Consider the following 20,920-nt stretch of genomic DNA (forward strand, 5'->3'; position numbering starts at 1 on the left):
GCCATTTAAAAGCATCCTCTTCTGCCCTCTCAACCAATTTCATTTTCTTACTACACATCTCTCTTACCCTTTCATTACTTACTCGATCAAACCACCTCACACCACTTTAGCATATGCCTCGCAACCATATAACATTGTCAGAACCACTATTCCTTCAAACATACCCATTTTTGCCATTTGAAATAACATTCTCACCTTCCACACATTTTGCAACACTTCCAGAACTCTTGCCCCCTCCCCCACCTTATGACTCACTTCCGTTTCCATGGTTCCATCCTCTGCCAAATCCACTCCCAGATATCTAAAATTTTACACTTCACTTCCCCCAGTTTTTCTCCATCCCAACTTACCTCCCAATTGACTTGTCCCTCAATCCTACTGTACCTAATAACCTTGCTCTCATTCACATTTACTCTCAGCTTTCTTCTTTCACACACTCTACCAAACTCAGTCACCAGTTTCTGCAGTTTCTCACTTGAATCAGCCACCAGCGCTGTATCATCAGCGAACAACAACTGACACTTTCCAAGCTTTCTCATCCACAACACACTGCATACTTGCCTCTCTCTCAAAAACTCTTGCATTCACTTCCCTAACAACCCCATCCATGAACAAATTAAACAACCATGGAGACATCACGCACCCCTGCTGCAAACCGACATTCACTGAGAACCAGTCACTTTCCTCTCTTTCTACTCGTACACATGCCTTACATCCTCGATAAAAACTTTTCACTGCTTCTAAGAACTTGCCTCCCACACCATATATTCTTAATACCTTCCACAGAGCATCTCTATCAACTCTTATCATATACCTTCTCCAGATCCATAAATGCTACATACAAATCCATTTGCTTTTCTAAGTATTTCTCACATACATTCTTCAAAGCAAACTCCTGATTCACACATCCTTTATCATTTCTGAAACCACACTGCTCTTTCCCAGTCTGATGCTCTATACATGCCTTCACCCTCTTGATCAGTACCCTGCCATATAATTTCCCAGGAATACTTAACAAACTTATACCTCTGTAATTTGAACACTCACCTTTATCCCCTTTGCCTTTTTACAATGGCACTATGCATGCATTACTCCAATTGTCACGCACTTCAATATGAACCATACATACATTGAATATCCTCACCAACCAGTCAACAATACAGTCGCCCCCTTTTTTGATAAATTCCATAGCAACACCATCGGAACTTGTCGCCTTGCTGGCTTTCATCTTCCAAAAAGCTTTCACTACCTCCTCTATGTTTATCGAATCATTCACCCTCCCCCTCTCACTTCGCACACCACCTCGACCAAAACACCCTATATCTGCCATTCTTATCATTAAACACATTCAACAAACCTTAAAAATATTCACTTCTCCCTTTCACTTCACCACTACTTGTTATTACCTCCCTATTAGCCCCCCTCACCATTGTTTCCATTTGTTCTCTTGTCTTTTGCACTTTATTTACCTCCTTCCAAAACATATTTGTATTCTCCCTAGAATTTAATGATACTCCCTCACCTCAACTCTCATTTGCTCTCTTTTTCACCTCTTGCACCTTTCTGTTGACCTCCTGCCTCTTTCTTTTATACATCTCCCCGTCATTTTGACTATTTCCCTATAAAAATCGTCCAAATTTATCTTTCTTTTTTTTCATTAGCAATGTTACTTTTTCATCCCACCATTCGTTTTCTAATCTGCCCACCTGCCACCTTTCTCATGCCACAGGCATCTTTTGTGCAAGCCATCACTGCTTCCCTAAATACATACTTGGTAAAGTGTGTGAAAGAAGAAAGCTGAGAGTAAATGTGAATAGTAGCAAGGTTTTTAGGTTCAGTAGGGTTGAGGGACAAGTAAATTGGGAGGTAAGTTTGAATGGAGTAAAACTGGAGGAAGTCAAGTGTTTTAGATATCTGGGAGTGGATTTGGCAGCGGATGGAACCATGGAAGCAGAAGTAAGCCACAGGGTGGGGGAGGGGATGAAAGTTCTGGGAGCACTGAAGAATGTGTGGAAGGCGAGAAGGTTAACTCAGAGAGCAAAAATGGGTAAGTTTGAAGGGATAGTGGTTCCAACAATGTTGCATGGGCTATAGGTAGGGTTGTGTGGAGGAGGGTGGATGTGTTGGAAATGAGGTGTTTGAGGACAGTATGTGGTTCGAGGTGGTTGACCCCGGTATACCACATCATTCCAATTCACTATTCCTTGCATGCCTTTCACCCTCCTGTATACTCAGGCTCTGATCGCTCAAAATCTTTTTCACTCCATCCTTCCACCTCCAATTTGGTCTCCCACTTCTCGTTCCCTCCACCTCTGACACATATATTCTCTTTGTCAATCTTTCCTCACTAATTCTCTCCATGTGACCAAACCATTTCAATACACCCTCTTCTGTTCTCTCAATCACTCTTTTTATTAACACACATCTCTCTTACCCTTCCATTACTTACTCGAACAAACCACATATCGTCCTCAGACATTTTATTTCCATCACATCCACCCTCCTCCACACAACCCTATCTATAGCCCATGCCTCACAACCATATAACATCATTGGAACCACTAATCCCTCAAACATACTCATTTTTGCTGTCCGAGGTAATGTTCTCGCCTTCCACACATTCCTCAACGCTCCCAGAACCTTTGCCCCCTCCCCAACCCTGTGACTCACTTCTGCTTCCATGGTTCCATCCACTGCTAAATCCACTCCCAGACATCTAAAACACTTCACTTCCTCCAGTTTTTCTCCATTCAGACTCACCTCCCAATTAACTTGTCCCTCATCCCTACCGAACCTAATAACCTTGCTCTTATTCACATTTTCTGTTTTCTTCTTTCACACACTTTACCAGACTCAATCACCAGCTTTTGCAGTGTCTCGCCTCAATCAATCACCAGTGCTGTATCATCAGCGAACAACAACCGACTCCCTTCCCAAGCCCTCTCACCCTCTCATCCACAACAGACTGCATACTTGCCCCTCTCTCCAAAACTCTTGCATTCACCTCCCTAACAACCCCATCCATAAACATATTAAACAACCTTGGAGACATCACACACCCCTTCCACAAACTGACATTCACTGGGAACTAAACACTCTCCTCCCTTCCTACTCGTACACATGCCTTACATCCTCGATAAAAACTTTTCACAGCTTTTAGCAACTTACCTCCCACACCATATACTCTTAAAACCTTCCACAAAGCATCTCTGTCAACTCTGTCATATGCCTTCTTCAGATCCATAAATACTTCATTCAAATCCATCTGTTTTTCTAAGTATTTTTAACATTCATTCTTTAAAGCAAGTACCTGATCTGAACATCCTCTACCACTTCTGAAACCACATTGCTCTTCCCCAGTCTGATGCTCTGTACATGCCTTCACCCTCTCAATCAAGTAGTGATGATATGAGAAGAAGATAGAGGGAATATTTTGAAGTTTTGTTGAATGTGTTTGATGATAGAGTTGCAGATATAGGGTCTTTTGGTTGGGGTTGTGTGCAAAGTGAGAGGGTCAAGGAGAATGGTTTGGAAAACAAAGAGGTCGTGAAAGCTTTGCGGAAGATGAAAGCCAGAAAGGCATGTGGGTTTGGATGGTATTGCAGTGGAATTTATGAAGAAAGAGGATGACTATGTTGTTGATTGGTTGGTAAGGATATTCAGCATATGTATGGATCATGGTGAAGTGCCTGAGGATTAGCGGAATGCATGCATAGTGCCATTGTACAAAGGCATAGGGGATAAAGGTTAGTGTTCAAATTACAGTTTGTTGAGTATTCCTTGGAAATTATATGGGAGGGTGTTGATTTAGATGGTAAAGGTATGTACAGAGCATCAGATTGGGGAAGAGCAGTGTGGTTTCAGAAGTGGTAGAGAATGTGTGGATCAGGTGTTTGGTTGAAGAATGTATGTGAGAAATACTTAGAAAAACAGATGGATTTGTATGTAGCATTGATGGATCTGGAGAAGGCATATGATAGGGTGGATAGTGATGCTTTGTGGAACATTTTAAGAGTATATGGTGTTGGAGGTATGTTGCTAGATGCAGTGAACAGTTTTTACCAAGGATGTAAGGCATGTGTATGAATAGGAAGAGAGGAAAGTGCTTGGTTCCCTGTGAATGTTGGTTTGCTGAAGGGGTGTGTGTGTGTGTGTGTGTGATGTCTCCATGGTTGTTTAATATGTTTGAGGATGGGATGGTAAGGGAGGTAAATGCAAGAGTTTTGGAGAGAGGGGTGAATATGCAGTCTGTTGGGGATGAGAGGGCTTGGGAAGTGAGTCAGTTGTTGTTTTGCCAATGATACAGCTCTGGTGACTGATTCATGTGAGAAACTGGAGAAGTTGGTGACTGAGTTTGGTAAAGTATGTGAAAGCAGAAAGTTGAGAGTAAATGTGAATAAGAGCAAGGTTATTAGGTTCAATAGGGTTGAGGGACAAGTTAATTGGGATGTAAGTTTGAATGGAGAAAAACTGGAGGAAGTGAAGTGTTTTAGATATATAGGAGTGGACTTAGCAGAGGACAGAACCATGGAAACAGACGTGTCACAGAGTGGGGAAGGGGATGAAGGTTCTGGGAGCCATGAAGAATGTGTGGAAGGAGAAAATGTTATCTTGGAGAGCAAAAATGGGTATGTTTGAAGGAATAGTGTTTTCAATAATGCTATATGGTTGCGAGGCATGGGCCATAGATAGTATTGTGTGGAGGAGGTGGATGTGTTGGAAATGAAATGTTTGAGGACAATATTTGGTGTGAGGTGGTTTGATTAAGTAATGTAAGGGTAAGAGAGATGTATGGAAATAAAAAGAGTATGTTTGAGAGAGCAGAAGTGTGTGTGTTGAAATGTTTTGGACATTTGGAGAGAATGAGTTAGGAAAGAGTGACAAAGAGGATATAGGTGTCAGAGATAGAGGGTAGGAGGAACGGGAGACCAAATTGGAGGTGGAAGGATTGAGTGAAAAAGGTTTTGAGCGATCGGGCCGTGTACATACAGGAGGATGAAAGGTGTGCAAGGAATTGAGTGAACTGGAACAACGTGGTATACCAGGGACGACATGCTGTCAATGGGTTGAACTATGGCATGTGAAGTGTCTAGGGTAAACCATGGAAGGGTCTCTGGGGCCTGGATGTGGATAGGGAGCTGTGGTTTCGGTGCATTACACATGACAGTTAGAGACAGTGTGAACGAATGTGACCTTTCCATCTGTATTCCTGGCTTTATCTTGCTGAAGCAGGGGATAGCGTTTCTGTTTTTCTGTTGGGCAGGGTAGTGACTGAAATGGATGAAGGCATGCAAGTGTGAATATGTGCATAGTTATGTATGTAATGTCTGCATAAGTGTATGTAGATGTATGTATATGTGTGTATATGCGCATTTATGTGCATGTATGTGTATATGAGTGGGTGGGCCATTTTTTTTGTCTGTTTCCTGGCACTACCTCGCAGACATGGGAAACAGTGATTATGTATGATATAATATTTATATTTATTTATTGATTTTACTTTGTTGCTGTCTCCCTTGTTGCGAGGTAGCACAAGGAAACAGACAAAAGAATGGCCCAACCCACCCAAATACACATGTATATACATACACATCTACACACGCAAATATACATACCTATACATCTCAATGTATACATATATATATACACATATATACACATGTACATGGTTCTCAGTGAATGTAAGTTTGCGGCAGGGGTGTGTGATGTCTCCATGGTTGTTTAATTTGTTTATGGATGGGGTTGTTAGGGAGGTAAATGCAAGAGTTTTGGAAAGATGGTTAAGTATGAAGTCTGTTGGGGATGAGAGAGCTTGGGAAGTGAGTCAGTTGTTGTTCGCTGATGATACAGTGCTGGTGGCTGATTCATGTGAGAAACTGCAGAAGCTGGTGACTGAGTTTGGTAAAGTGTGTGAAAGAAGAAAGTTAAGAGTAAATGTGAACAAGAGCAAGGTTATTAGGTACAGTAGGGTTGAGGGTCAAGTCAATTGGGAGGTAAGTTTGAATGGAGAAAAACTGGAGGAAGTAAAGTGTTTTAGATATCTGGGAGTGGATCTGGCAGCAGATGGAACCATGGAAGCGGAAGTGGATCATAGAGTGGGGGAGGGGGCGAAAATCCTGGGAGCCTTGAAGAATGTGCGGAAGTCGAGAACATTATCCCGGAAAGCAAAAATGAGTATGTTTGAAGGAATAGTGGTTCCAACAATGTTGTATGGTTGCGAGGCGTGGGCTATGGATAGAGTTGTGCACAGGAGGGTGGATGTGCTGGAAATGAGATGTTTGAGGACAATGTGTGGTGTGAGGTGGTTTGATCGAGTAAGTAATGTAAGGGTAAGAGAGATGTGTGGAAATAAAAAGAGCGTGGTTGAGAGAGCAGAAGAAGGTGTTTTGAAATGGTTTGGGCACATGGAGAGAATGAGTGAGGAAAGATTGACCAAGAGGATATATGTGTCAGAGATGGAGGGAACAAGGAGAAGTGGGAGACCAAACTGGAGGTGGAAAGATGGAGTGAAAAAGATTTTGAGTGATCGGGGCCTGAACATGCAGGAGGGTGAAAGGAGGGCAAGGAATAGAGTGAATTGGATCGATGTGGTATACCGGGGTTGACGTGCTGTCAGTGGATTGAATCAGGGCATGTGAAGCATCTGGGGTAAACCATGGAAAGCTGTGTAGGTATGTATATTTGCGTGTGTGGACGTATGTATATACATGTGTATGGGGGTGGGTTGGGCCATTTCTTTCGTCTGTTTCCTTGCGCTACCTCGCAAACGCGGGAGACAGAAAAAAAAAAAAAATGTACATAATTCATACTGTCTGCCTTTATTCATTCCCATCGGGGGGAGGGGGTTGTCATTCCATGTGTGGCAGGGTGGCGATGGGAATGAATGAAGGCAGTAAGTATGAATTATGTACATGTGTATATATGCATATGTCTGTGTGTGTATATATATGTATACGATGAAATGTGTAGGTATGTATGTATGTGTGTTTGGACGTGTATGTATATACATGTGTGTGTGGGAGGGTTGGGCCATTCTTTTGTCTGTTTCCTTGCGCTACCTTGCTAACACGGGAGACAGCGACAAAGTATGATAATAGTAAAAAAAAAAAAAATATGTGTATAGGAGTGGATGGGCCATTCTTTGTGTATTTTCTGGCACTACCTTGCTGATGTGGGAAACAGTGATTTTGTGTAATAATGACAATTTATGTATATATATGTGTATATGAGTGGATGGGCCATTCTTCGTCTGTTTCCTGGTGCTACCTCCCTGATATAGGAAAAAGCGATCAAGTACGATAAATAAATAAAATTCATATTTTTTATTACTTTTTTTTCATAGTTGATCCGTTTCCTATGTTAACTAGGTAGTGTCAGGAACAGATGAAGACAGGCAATATCTGCTCACATCCATTCTTTAGTTGTCATGTGTGATGCACCGAAAGTACTATTCCCTACCCACATCCATGCCCCACATACGTTTTCAAGGTTTGCTGTGGATCTTTCACATGCCTTGGTCTAGTCCATTGACAGCACGTCTAACCCAGTTTACCACACCATTCCATTTCACTCTATCCTGTGCATGCTTTCACCTTCCTGCATGTTCATGCCCAAGTTGCTCAAGATCTTTTTTCACACCATCCTGTCCTCCAATTGGGTCTCCCAGTCCTCCTTGTTCCCTCCACTTTTAACATGTATATCCCCTTTGTCAACCTTTCCCCGCTCATTCTTTCCATATGTCCAAATTAGCTTAGCACACTCTTTTCTTTCCAACCACACTCTATTTATTAATCTATCTTACCCTTTAATTCCACCTCACATTTCATTTTCAACACATCCACCCTCTTCTGCAAACTACTAATCCTTCAAACATACACCCATTTTTGCCTTCCTGGATAACGTTCTCTCTACACATTCTTGAGTGCTCCCAGAACCTTAGTCTCCCCTCTCCCCCACTCCATGACTCACTTCTGTTTCCATGTTTCTATTCATTTTCGTGTCCACTCCGAGATATCCCTAAAACATATCTAAAACATTTTCCTCCAAATTTCCTCTATTCAAACTCACACGCCAACTAACTTGTCCCTGAACCCTGCTGAACCAAGTAACCTTGCCTTTATTCATAGTCACTCTAAAATTTCTCCTTTCACACACTTTTCCAGAGTCAGTCACCAACTTCTGCAGTTTCACACTCGAATCTACCACCAATGCTGTATCATCTGCAAACAACTGACTCACTTCCAAGGCACTCTCATCCCACACAGGCTGCATACACATCCCTCTTTCCAAGACTGACATTTGCTTCCCTGAACACCCCATCCATAAACAAATTGAACAACCATGTTGACGTCATGCACACTTGTCGCAAACCAACCTTCACTTGGAACCATTCACTCTCCTATCTTCCTACTTGCTCACATGCCTTACACCCTTGATAAAAACTTCTCTGCTTCTACTAGCTTTCCTTCCGCACCAGATATTTTTAAGACCTTCCACAAAGCATCTGTCAACCCCATCATATGCCTTATCCAGATCCATGAATGCCACATACAAATCCATCTGTTTTCTAAGTATTTCTCACATACATTCTTTGAAGGAAACACCTGATCCTCACATCCTCTACCACTTTTGAAACCACATTGCTTCACCCCAGTATGTTGCCCTGTACATGCCTTCGCTCTCCCAATCAGTACCATTCCATACAGCTTACCAGGTATACTCAACAAACTTATGTCTATGTAGTTTGAATACTCACCTTTATCCTCCTAGCCTGTGTACAGTGGTTCTATATATACTTTCTGCCACCCCTCAGGCATTTCACCATGATTCACACATACATTGAATATCCTTGCCAACCAAATCAGTAACATCCTCAGGCATTTCACCTTGACCCACACATACATTGAATATCCTTGCCAACCAATCAGTAACACAGTTACTTCATTTCTTAATAAATCCAAAAGCAATGCCATCCACTCCTGCTGCCTCACTGCATTTAATCTAAAGCAAGGCTTTCACCAACTCTTCACTAAACCACTTTCCATGACTCTCTCACTTCGCATACTACCATGGCCAAACCACCTTACATCTGCTACTTTCATGAAATACATTTAACAATCCTTCAAGATATTCTTTCCATCTCCTCCTCCTCACTTCATCACTACCTGTTGTCACTTCCCCCTTTTCTCCCTTCCAAGGTTCCCATTTGTTCTCTTGTCTTTCACACATTCATTACGTCCTTCCAAAACATCTTATTGTCCCTAGAGTTTACTAAAATCACTCATCACAACTCTCATTTGCCCTTTTTTTCAACCCCTACACCTTTCTCTTGACCTCCTGCTGCTTTCTCTCATGTATCTCCCAATCATTTGCACTCCTTCGCTTTAAGTACTGCCCAAACACCTCTTTCTGTTCTTTCACTTGCAATTTCACTTGTTCATCCCACCACTCACTACCCTTTCTAATCTTCCCAACTCCCATCTTTCTCATACCACACGCATCTCTTGCACATTCCATTGCTGCTACCCTAACTACCTCACATTCCTCACCCACTCCCCTCGCTTCATTTACTCTTACCCTTTGCCAATCTACACTCAATCTCTATGGTATTTCTTCTCACAAGGCTTCCTTTCTAAGCTCACTTACTTTCACCACTTTCTTCTCCCCAACATTGTTTCCTCTTTATCAAAACCTCTAGAAATCTTTACCCTCACCACTACAAGATAGTTGCCAGACATCCCACCAGTTGCCCTTTTCAACACATCTACATACAAAAGTCTGTCTTTTAGACATCTGTCAATTGAAATGTAATCTAATAATGCCTGCCGACCATTTCTCCTACTCACGTACATATTTTCATGTATATTCCTCTTTTTAAACCAGGTATTCCCAGACACCATTCCTTTTTCAGCACTCGACTCCACAAGTTCATCATTTTTATTAATAATACTGAATACCCTATGCGCTGCAATTACAACCTCATCTGCCGTATTACTTACCTTCACATTTAGGTCTTCCATCACTAATACCCAGTCCGGTACATCAAAACCGTTGACACACGCAATCAGCTGCTCCTATAACACTTGCCTCTCATGATCTTTCTTCTCATGGCCAGATGCATAAGCACTGATAATCACCATCCACTTTCATTATTACCCATATCAGTCTCGAATTTACTTCCATACATTCTATCATACATTATCACAACTCCCGCTTCAGGAGTAGTGCTACTCCTTTCCTTAGCTGTTGTCCTCTCACCAACCCTGCTTCATTTCAAAGACATTTTCAAATCATTTTTCCCCTTTACCCTTGAGCTTTGTTTCTTTCAGAGCCAGAACATCTAGGTTTCTTTCCTCAAACATACAACGTCTCTCCTCTCTTCTCATCTTGGTTACATCCACACACATTAAGACCCCCCCCAGCCTAAGTCTTCAAGGAGGATGAGCACTCCCCCTGGCTCCTTTTTCTGTTCCCTGTTTTAGAAATTGAAGTACGAGAAGGGTGAGAGTTTCCAGCCCCTCTATTTTATTATTATTCATTATTTTATCAGTTTACTTTTATGTTATAAATGGAAATATCACCAAAAAAACCTTATATATTCCATTTTCACTTGAAAGAATATTTGAAAATTATGAATTTTCTTCAACTCTGTCAGTACCTTGAAAACACATGTGAGTATTGTGAAAATTTAGTTTTTTCTGTGAATCTTCACCCTAATTCTTGGATGTTGCTGTCACGAAATATTGCTGTGTAAACTGTCGTTCTATAAGGACCTTGAGTATGCCCATTGACACATCTTTGTTTTACACAAGTTAATGGTTAATAGTACCACCACATATTTTGTATTTTTGGTCTCATATTCCCTTTGAGATCATGGTAGTATTGAGCTGTATTGCTTTTGATGGAAAATTGATTTTACAATCCCATAAGGATAGTTGAGTAGTTTATGTACTACAGTGTGTTGAAATGATAAACATTCTATTAGAGTGATGGAATGGTCAGCATTCCACTTGGATGGTTTAGTAATTGATATACCTGAATGATGATAAGTAGGTTGATATTTCACTTGGATTGTGTGATGAGTGATATTCCTCAGGAGTGATGGAATAGCTGATACTCCTTAAGGAAGGTGGAATGGTAGATATTCCAGCAGAATGGAGGATAGATACATATTGCAGAAGGATGCTGGAAAGGTGAATATTCCTCAAGGTTGATGGAAAGGGAGATAAATCATCCTCTTAAATGGTGGAAAGTACATATTTGTCAAGGATAAGTTGATAAATATTTCCACTATGGATGAAATGGTATAGATTTCATAAGTATATTGGATTGCAAAATACTTAACATTCATGGTCGCATGGTGAATATCCAGCAAGGGAAATAGAATAAGATGTATTTGACATGGAGACTGAGAATATAATTATTTGATGAGGATTGTGGAATGGAGTAATTTTCCTTAATGATGTTGAATGATAAGATACCATAGAGAGAGTTTTTGATAGATGAACAAATAAAGTTAGTTTGAAAAGAGTAGTTAAGTAGGAAAAGAAATGTGATTTATCAGGTATGTTAGTGGTGTGTTTTTACGACTCTTGCAACCTTCTCTTGTGTAGGTTCATCAGATTTTGAGTATTTTACAGTATATTGGCTTTTGACTTCCTGGCTGATAATAAGTTGAGCAACTCGTTAGAGTATAAGATTAAAATGAGATTTGGTGTTTTGATGAATATGGTCACCAAAGAAATTGATGGATTGATTAAATGGTGAAGAAAATGAAGGAAATAAAAGTGGCTTTAGGAATGAATATTTAGGAAGTTGAATAGTGGATATAGTGAAAGATTATAATACTTCGGCATGCATGTGCATTAGGTGTAACAGAGGAGGAGTGAGAAGAGATTTGGGGACTTTGATGTTCAGAGGAGGTTCTGCAAGAACAATAATGTTATAAAAGAAAAAGAGATGAGCTATATATAGATATGAAGAAGATAACCAGTTTGGCAGGTTCAGTGCCAGATTTTTTTCATGATTCTAATCCTGTTTGTCTGGGAGAATGTTGCTTTATGATAGTTTGGATACCAGATCATGTTTTACAGGTAATAGAAAAAACATGGTTTGAGGTGTTTGCTGTGTAAGATAGACTAGCTAAGCCATAAGTATACCAAAGATGCTGTGAGTAGTATGGGTCTCTGATTTACTTATGTACAGAACATGCTGAAACTGTTATTCTGATTATTCATGCAGTAGACAGACTGATGTATAATAGCGGTTGAATGTGATAAATTACATTGTTAAAGTCGTAGGTCTCTGTCATGTAACTTTGTGTTTCAGGTTAATGCAGGCTGGAGGTCACAGTTGACACGGTTAGATGAAAAGTATGAGACCCTGTGGTCACATGTGGATGAGGCTCTTGGTATCTGTGACAGACTCATGGAAATTACACAGCCAGAGTTAAAGGCCCTTAGGCAGGAGACCCATTGTGTTTTTGAACCTCTTGGAGAGCATCCAGACAAAACATCAGTGCATCCATATATGCCAGGTTTGATATCTACCTCAAATGTCCTCCAGATTGATTCGCCCTTGCCTGTCAGCCAGATTAACTCTGTTCCATCTTCCAGTAGTCAGAGAGAGACCTATCCATCTACTGTTCATAGGGATTCTGCACCAGCTGCTGGGCAGGAGAGTTCTGCCTCACCTCCATCAACTATTATCCACAGTGAATTCACTCCACCCTCCATTATCCAAAATAACCATGCCTCACCCTCATTGAACTGGGGAGATATTATTCCACCACCTGATAAATTCAGAGTTCCTGTTACATCAGCTAACATCTGCAGAGACCCTCCTTTACCACTTGTTGGTCAAGGAGATCCTCCTGTATTATTTATGGGTCAGAGAGACCATATTCCATATGCTGTTAGTCAGAGAGACCCTGTTCCCTCAGTTATTAGTCAAAGAGACTGTGCTAAGCTAGCTGTTATCCAGAGAGACTCTGCCCTTGTGGAGCTTATGGATGGAGCCTCAGAGCCTCCTTTTTCACCCAGTTTGTCAATTTCATCTGATGTTATTCAGAGTAAGTCATGTTTGCCTGTCATTCAGCTTGACCATATTCATTCTTCCTGTAGTCAGATAGAAACTGCTCCATCAACCACTGTTCCAAGGGATTTTGGTTCATCCTTTGGACAAGAAAGTTCCACATCAATTCCTATAGGCCAAAAAGATTGTGATGCATCATCCAATACCCTGAGTGACCTCACTGCATCACCCACCACCCAGAAGAGCCTTACCACACAGTCAGTTAACCAAGGAGATTCTCATCCCCTCTCTGTTACACATAAAGATCTTACTTCATCATCCAGTGCCTCCAGAGACCCTCTTCAATTAATTGTTGTTCAAGGAGAATCTTCTGTATCAATTGTTGACTGGAGAGACCATATTCCATCATCTAGTGTTCAAATAGACCCTACTTCCTTAATTACTTGCCAGACAGAATGTGCTGCACCAGCTATTGTTCAGAGAGAATCATCTCCCACAATTTCTGGTGAAAGGGACCTATCTTGTACAGTTTTCATCCAGAAAGATTCAGCTCCTGTATTTAATGGCAAAGGAGATCCAGCTCCTTCAGTTAACATCCAGAGACACACAGTTCCCACAGTTAGCAGGCATATAGACCTAGCATCCAGAGCTAATGGCCAGAGAGACCGAGCTTCCACATATAGTAGGCAGAGATACCTAGCTTCCAGAATTGATAGCCAGAGAGATCCAGTTCCTGCTCTCATTGTCCAGAGAGACATGTCTCCCACAGATAGTGGCCAAAGAGACCTTGATTATGTACTTTGTTGCCAGAGAGACAAAGCTCCCATGAATAGTTCCCAGAGAGAACCACATCCTACAGTTAGTGGCCAGGGAGAGCCAGCTCTAACAGTTAAAGGCCAGAAAGACCCAGCCCCCACAGGAAATGGCCAGAGAGACCCAACTTTCATGGTTGGTGGACAGAGAGATAAGTTTCTTTTGGTTAGTGGTCAAGGTAACCCATCTTCTGCAGTTAGTTGCCAGAGAGACCCACCTCCCATGCTTAGTGGGCAGAAAGACCCAGCCCCTGCAGTTAGTGGCCAGGGATATCTAGCTCCTGCAGTCAGTGGCCAGAGAGACCTAACTCCTGCAGTTAGTGGCCGGAAAGACCCAGTTCCTGCAATTTGTGGTCAGAGAGACCCAGCTTTTGCATTTAGTGGCCAAAGAGACCAAGTCTCTGTATTCATCGGCCATAGAGACTCGGCTTCAGCAGTTAGTGGCCAAAGAGACCCAGCTTCTGCAGTTAGTGGCCAAAGAGACCCAGCTCCTGCAGATGGTGGCCAGGTCATCTCTTCAACTTTCAACACTTCAGAGTTTTCCACTGTTGTCAAACCCATGGTTCTTACTTTGTCACCACCTTCAAGTGTTTGTGATGTTTTATGCACCACCAATTATTTTCCCAGCTCACCTAAAACAGTGGTTGGCATACATACAGTGAGTGGAAATGATTCCCATGAAAGGGATGGAGAGATTGTGAATCAAGAAAATGCTTCAGATATTGAGATGGATGGAGAAGTAATAGATAGAACTGAGGGAATAGATGTTCCACCTACTCTCCGAAATGGGCAACCAGCTATCACCACCACTGTGTTTGGTATGGAGAGACAGCTAATAACCAGGACTGCACCACATACTGTGAAACATGGAAATATCATTGTATCACCTAGACCAGTGGGTACCATCCCTAAATTAAAAGAAAATGATTTCCATCATAGTGAAAGAGAGACATTAAGAGAAGAAAATATTGTGGATATGGAGATGGATGAAAAAGTAGAGAATATAGTTGAGGGAATGGATACATTGCCTACAATCCAATGTGGGCAACCAGTGACCTCCACTGTTCTGTTTGGTATAGAAACACAGTCAGCCATCATAACTCTACCATCTGATGTGGAACATGGAAATATTACTGTTGTACCATCAAGACTGTTGGACACATTCCCTAAATTCACTGGGAATGAACCCCATCTCAGTAAAAGAGAGATGGTAAGTGAAGAAATTATGGATATGGAAATGGATGAGGATTTAGTGGATACGGTTGAGGGAATGGGTGCTTCATCTACTATCCGAAATGGACAAGTAGCCGCCTCTGCTGTTTCATTTGGTGTAGAAGTGCAGCCGTCTATTGTGACTGAAACATCTACTGCAGAACAATCAGCCTTCAGTGATGTACCATGTGTTGTAATGGGCCAGCTTTCCACCAACAGTGTACCATCAGTTATGATGGAACAAGTCGACACTACACAGGTATCCATTACAAATGAGCAAGCAGCCAGTAGTGGGGTACCATCTGTTTTAATGGAGCAAGCAGCCAGTAGTGGGGTACCATCTGTTGTTATGGAACACCAAGACTTCACTATTGTACCATCAGGCATAGTGGAACAAGTCAATGATATTTTATCTATCAGAAGGGAACAGCCAGCTAGAAGCAAGGTAACATGTACTGCAAAAGAACAGCCAACTACAAGTGATTTACCAATTGTTGTTACAGACCAGCTGAATAGCAGCCAGATACTGTCTGTTGTAATAGAAGAACCAGCTAATAATGAGACAGGATCTGTTTTGATGGAACAGCCCACTGATAGAAAGGTACCATCTGTTTTAATGAAACACTCAGCTTCTGCTAAGGTACCAGTAGTTAGAGAACAACTTCATGCTACCATTGTACCATCTGATGGAGTAGAACAGTTAGCTGCCAATATTATGCCATTTGCAACAGCAAAAATCCCCAGCAGCAGTAACGTATCATTTGTTTTGCAAGGACAGTTAACCACCAGCACTAGTTCCCTCAGAAAGAGAGACCATCCTCTTACTGATGTTGTATCATATGATGTCAAGGAACAACCTGCTGCAGCCTCTGGAGAAAAGGAACAGATGGTTGCTAATACTCCGTCATTTGAAGTGAAAGAACAACCAGCTTCCATTTTGCCACCTAGACCCATAGAACGTTCAGTCACCAGAAACACAGAGGCTGGAGTAAAGGAGAATCCAACTACCACTAATATTCCATCTTTGAATGTGGAACAATAAGCAACTTAGACTGCATTTTTTGGAAAGGAGGAGCAACTACCTATTACCACTGTGTCACATGGAAAAATGGAGCAACCATTCTCCAGTACCATACCAAATGGAGTGGAAGATCAATTCACTATTGCCACATGTCTACAGATGGAACGACAGTTTTTGAAGACTGTGCCACCTGGAGTGAATGAATAACTGGCTGTAACTTCTGTATTGTTTGGAAAAGAGCATCCAGCCATCAAAACTATACCAACTGGAGTGAAGGAGCAACAAGCTGTAACGGCTGGATCATTTGGAAAAGAGTAACAGCCATCCACCTAGAGTGACAGAACAGCTAACAGTCACATTTGTGCAAATGAAACATCTGACCACCAAAATCGTATTAGCTGAAGAACAGTGGAAACGAGCCATCACCACTATACCAGCTTTAGAAATGGAGCTGCTTGCATCTAAGTCTCTTTCAGCTGGAATGATAGAACAACCAACCATAACCATCTTATGTGTTAGAGAAAGGGAACAACCAGCTGTCACAATTGTACCATCCATACAAACAGAGCAGCCAGCCATCAATACGGTACCATCTGGTGTGTAGGAACAACTGGCCACCTTGATCAATTCCTGTAGGCAGATTGAAGATTCTACCATCAAAACTAAGCCTGCTGGAGTTGAGGAACAGCTAGCTATCACAGCTTACCATCCCTTCACACAAGGTAGCTATCAAGTAAAACTGTTGTATCTGGAGTGAAGCAGCAGCCAGCCATTATAGGTGTCTGCTTTAGACAACTGGAACAGCCAGCCACTAAGGCTGTACCATCTAGAGTGAAGGAACATATGGCTGTAGCTTCTGTATCATTTGATAAAGAGGAACACCCAGCAGCAAAGACTGTACCACCTAGAGTGAAGGAACACATGGCTGTAACTTCTGTTTTGTTTGAAAATAAGTAACTGCCAGCAGCAAAGACTGTACACTAAGAGTGAAGGAACATCTGGCTGGAACTATAGTATCATTTGAAAAAGCTAAACAGCAGCCACTAAGGCTATACAAGTTGGACTGATGGAACAGCCAGCAAACAGCTATATAGATGGAACATCCTACCACCAAAATACTGTTAGCCAGAGAACAAGAGTAACTAGCCTATCTCTGACTTAAGTTCCAATTGGGACTCCCTCAAAGGGGTGGCCACGGCAACAGAGTCTCCTTAACTAGAGAACTTCAATGCCACTTCTTGGCCTTTAGTGCCTTACCCTTGACAGGCCACTGACAGAGGGCAAATCTAGTACAGTGTTTGCAGAGGCTCCTACATAATGTTCCTAATGACTACTTCTATCTAATGCTCCTATCTACTACTTCTGCCTAATGCTCCTTCCTAAATGTCCCTCCCCTCTACTTCTATCTACTGCTCCTACCATTTCACCAAAATGCTGGTCTAGTGCATAGTGCTCACCACAGGAAAATCTAGAGTTATGAAGAATAAGCTGTGTGATTAAAGTGATGTTAAGTGTTACAAATGACAAGGAGAGATTGTATGTTTGTTGCCAGAATGCCAGTAGTCCACATGTTAGCGAAGCAAAAAAGAAAAGACAGCTACCTGGGCCAGAGGAGTGCAACTTGACAACCACTAAATTGCAAATGCCACTAACCCTTCCAATACCCAGGTGGATAGTACTGATAATAAACCTCCTTGGTCGTTGGCTGCCTACCAACTACTACTTGTAGGGAAAACCAGCCATCATCGCTATGCCATTTACGGAAATAGAACAGCCAGATACCAAGATTTTATCTGGTAGAGTGATGGAGCAACCAATCATAAACATTGCATCAGTTGGAGAAAGGGAACAGCTAGCTATTAAGGCTGTTCCACTTAAAGTGAGGGAACAACCAGCAATCACAGGTAGTACTATCCAAACAGAGCAGCCAGCCATTAAAACCACACTGTCTGGCGTGAAGAAACAGCCATAAGTAAATTGTGTGGACAAATTGAAGATTCAGCCACCAAGATTGAGTCAACTGGAGTGGAGGAGCAGTCAACCATTATAGGTGTACCATCCTTACACTTAGAGCACCCACCAAGGAAAACTATACCATCTGGATTAAATGAGCAGCTAAACATAACAACATTCTTTTGACAAGCAGAGCAGTCTGCCACCCAAACTGTATTATCTGGAGGTAGTGAACATCCAACTATTTCTGGAATACCACTTGAACAAAAAAAGAGCCAGGATTGATAGTGTACTTTTTGGGGTAAAGGAGCAGGTAACTACCACCAATGACCAGAATGCACCACATGGATCACAGCAGCCTGTACCTAGTGGCCCATTGCCAAAGAGTCCAGTAAATACAGCTGCAGTGGGAAAAACATCCATTTTCAGAATTCTTCTCCATAAAGATTCAAAGCCACTTTCTTGGGAGGCTTCATGTATGAAAGTAACCAAATGGATCTGTTGCGAGTTAAGACGTCAGATCAATTTGACTTTAAAAATCAGCGTATGTGCTAAAGAAGCCTTTCTCCACTTGATCAGGTTGATGATCTAATCACTGTTAGACAAAAGAAATTAGCCAAAAGTGAAGAGAGTGATTTAGAAAACGGTGACAAGAAAGATTCTTTAGTTTAGTCCGTAACAAGTGATAAAAAACTTTGGGAAAGATGCTCAATAGATGATAAAAGGCACAAGAAAGAATGTCTTTTGTGGTAAAAAATTGTTATCCAAATAAGCACCTTCAGCTTCAGTTGTGGTTGATATAAAAGCAGAAGTCAGAAAAGGTGGTAAGAAAGTAGAACTGACAGAGGAGTTGAATGGCCCCAACACAAAGGATGATGGTCAGTTTGCAACTCCTAAACCCCTGATGGGTTGTACTTCTCATCTCAGGGCCAAGAACTGGAAAACCTACCAGTGTGAAGGTCCAGTAACTCTTCCAAGCTCAAGCAATTTGTTTCACTAAATATTGGTGTTGAGCAACAAAGAAAACTCAGAAAAAAACACTGATCTTGAATAATGAAAAGTTGATGACAATGACAAGCTCAGACACTTCAACCACCAACATGCATAACTTAGAGAGCTTTTAGATCACAAAAGTACAATCCTTGTGAATCAGGGACAAGGCAGCTTTAAGTACAGTTAATGGTGAGCAGTTCATTTGAAGACTTTTGAAAGATTTAATCCTGATTGATATTATATCAGTTGAATTTTAGCAAAAAGTGGTGAAATCACTCTATGAAACTTTCTTAGAAGTATGATACTTTCCTCGCTGGTAAAAGAAATGAATAGTCATAAGAAATAATGTCCAACCACGATAAACACAGTATTTTGATTTAATTTGGAATATCAATGATAAGTTATGTGACTGATGTTTTTTCAGACTTGGGGATCGTTGGAGAATTCATGTTTTGTCACAGATTTTTTCTTTATCTGTATCTATATATATATATTTTTTTTTTTTTTTTATACTTTGTCGCTGTCTCCCGCGTTTGCGAGGTAACACAAGGAAACAGACGAAAGAAATGGCCCAACCCCCCCCCACATACACATGTATATACACACGTCCACACACGCAAATATACATACCTACACAGCTTTCCATGGTTTACCCCAGACGCTTCACATGCCTTGATTCAATCCACTGACAGCACATCAACCCCGGTATACCACATCGCTCCAATTCACTCTATTCCTTGCCCTCCTTTCACCCTCCTGCATGTTCAGGCCCCGATCACACAAAATCTTTTTCACTCCATCTTTCCACCTCCAATTTGGTCTCCCTCTTCTTCTTGCTCCCTCCACCTCCGACACATATATCCTCTTGGTCAATCTTTCCTCACTCATCCTCTCCATGTGCCCAAACTACTTCAAAACACCCTTTTCTGCTCTCTCAACCACACTCTTTTTATTATCACACATCTCTCTTACCCTATTATTACTTACTTGATCAAACCACCTCACACCACATATTGTCCTCAAACATCTCATTTCCAGCACATCCACCCTCCTGCGCACAATTCTATCCATAGCCCACGCCTCGCAACCATACAACATTGTCGGAACCACTATTCCTTCAAACATCCCCATTTTTCTTTCCGAGATAATGTTCTCAATTTCCACACATTCTTCAACACTCCCAGAATTTTCACCCCCTCCCCCACCCTATGGTTCACTTCCACTTCCATGGTTCCATCCGCTGCCAAATCCACTTCCAGATATCTAAAAGACTTTACTTCCTCCAGTTTTTCTTCATTCAAACTTACCTCCCAATTGACTTGACCCTCAACCCTACTGTACCTAATAACCTTGCTCTTAGTCACATTTACTCTCAACTTTCTTCTTTCACACACTGTACCAAACTCAGTCACCAGCTTCTGCAGTTTCTCACATGAATCAGCCACCAGCGCTGTATCATCAGTGAACAACAACTGACTCACTTCCCAAGCTCTCTCATCCACAATAGACTGCATACTTGCCCCTCTTTCCAAAACTCTTGCATTCACCTCCCTGACAACCCCATCCATAAACAAATTAAACAACCATGGAGACATCACATACCCCTACCGCAAACCTACATTCACTGAGAACCAATCACTTTCCTCTCTTCCTTCACGTACACATGCCTTACATCCTCGATAAAAACTTTTCACTGCTTCTAACAACTTGCCTCCCATGCCATATATTCTTAATACTTTCCACAGAGCATCTCTATCAACTCTATCATATGCCTTCTCCAGATCCATAAACGCTACATACAAATCCATTTGCTTTTCTAAGAATTTCTCACATACATTCTTCAAAGCAAACACCTGATCCACACATCCTCTACCACTTCTGAAACCACACTGCTCTT

At 41.6% G+C, this 20,920-nt stretch overlaps 1 protein-coding gene across 1 annotated transcript in view; it reads left to right on the forward strand.

Moving 5' to 3' along the window:
* LOC139751616 (uncharacterized) overlaps window positions 1-20,643 on the forward strand; it is a 111,739-nt gene extending 91,096 nt beyond the window's left edge. Inside the window, exon 5 of the mRNA XM_071667233.1 lies at window positions 12,328-20,643. Coding sequence (XP_071523334.1) covers window positions 12,328-16,098 — 3,771 coding nt within the window. The 3' untranslated portion in view covers window positions 16,099-20,643. The remainder of the gene's footprint in view (window positions 1-12,327) is intronic.
* Window positions 20,644-20,920: the final 277 nt, after the last annotated feature.

Source organism: Panulirus ornatus, chromosome 11 (assembly GCF_036320965.1).
Source record: "Panulirus ornatus isolate Po-2019 chromosome 11, ASM3632096v1, whole genome shotgun sequence".
NCBI classification, from domain to species: Eukaryota; Metazoa; Arthropoda; class Malacostraca; order Decapoda; family Palinuridae; genus Panulirus; species Panulirus ornatus.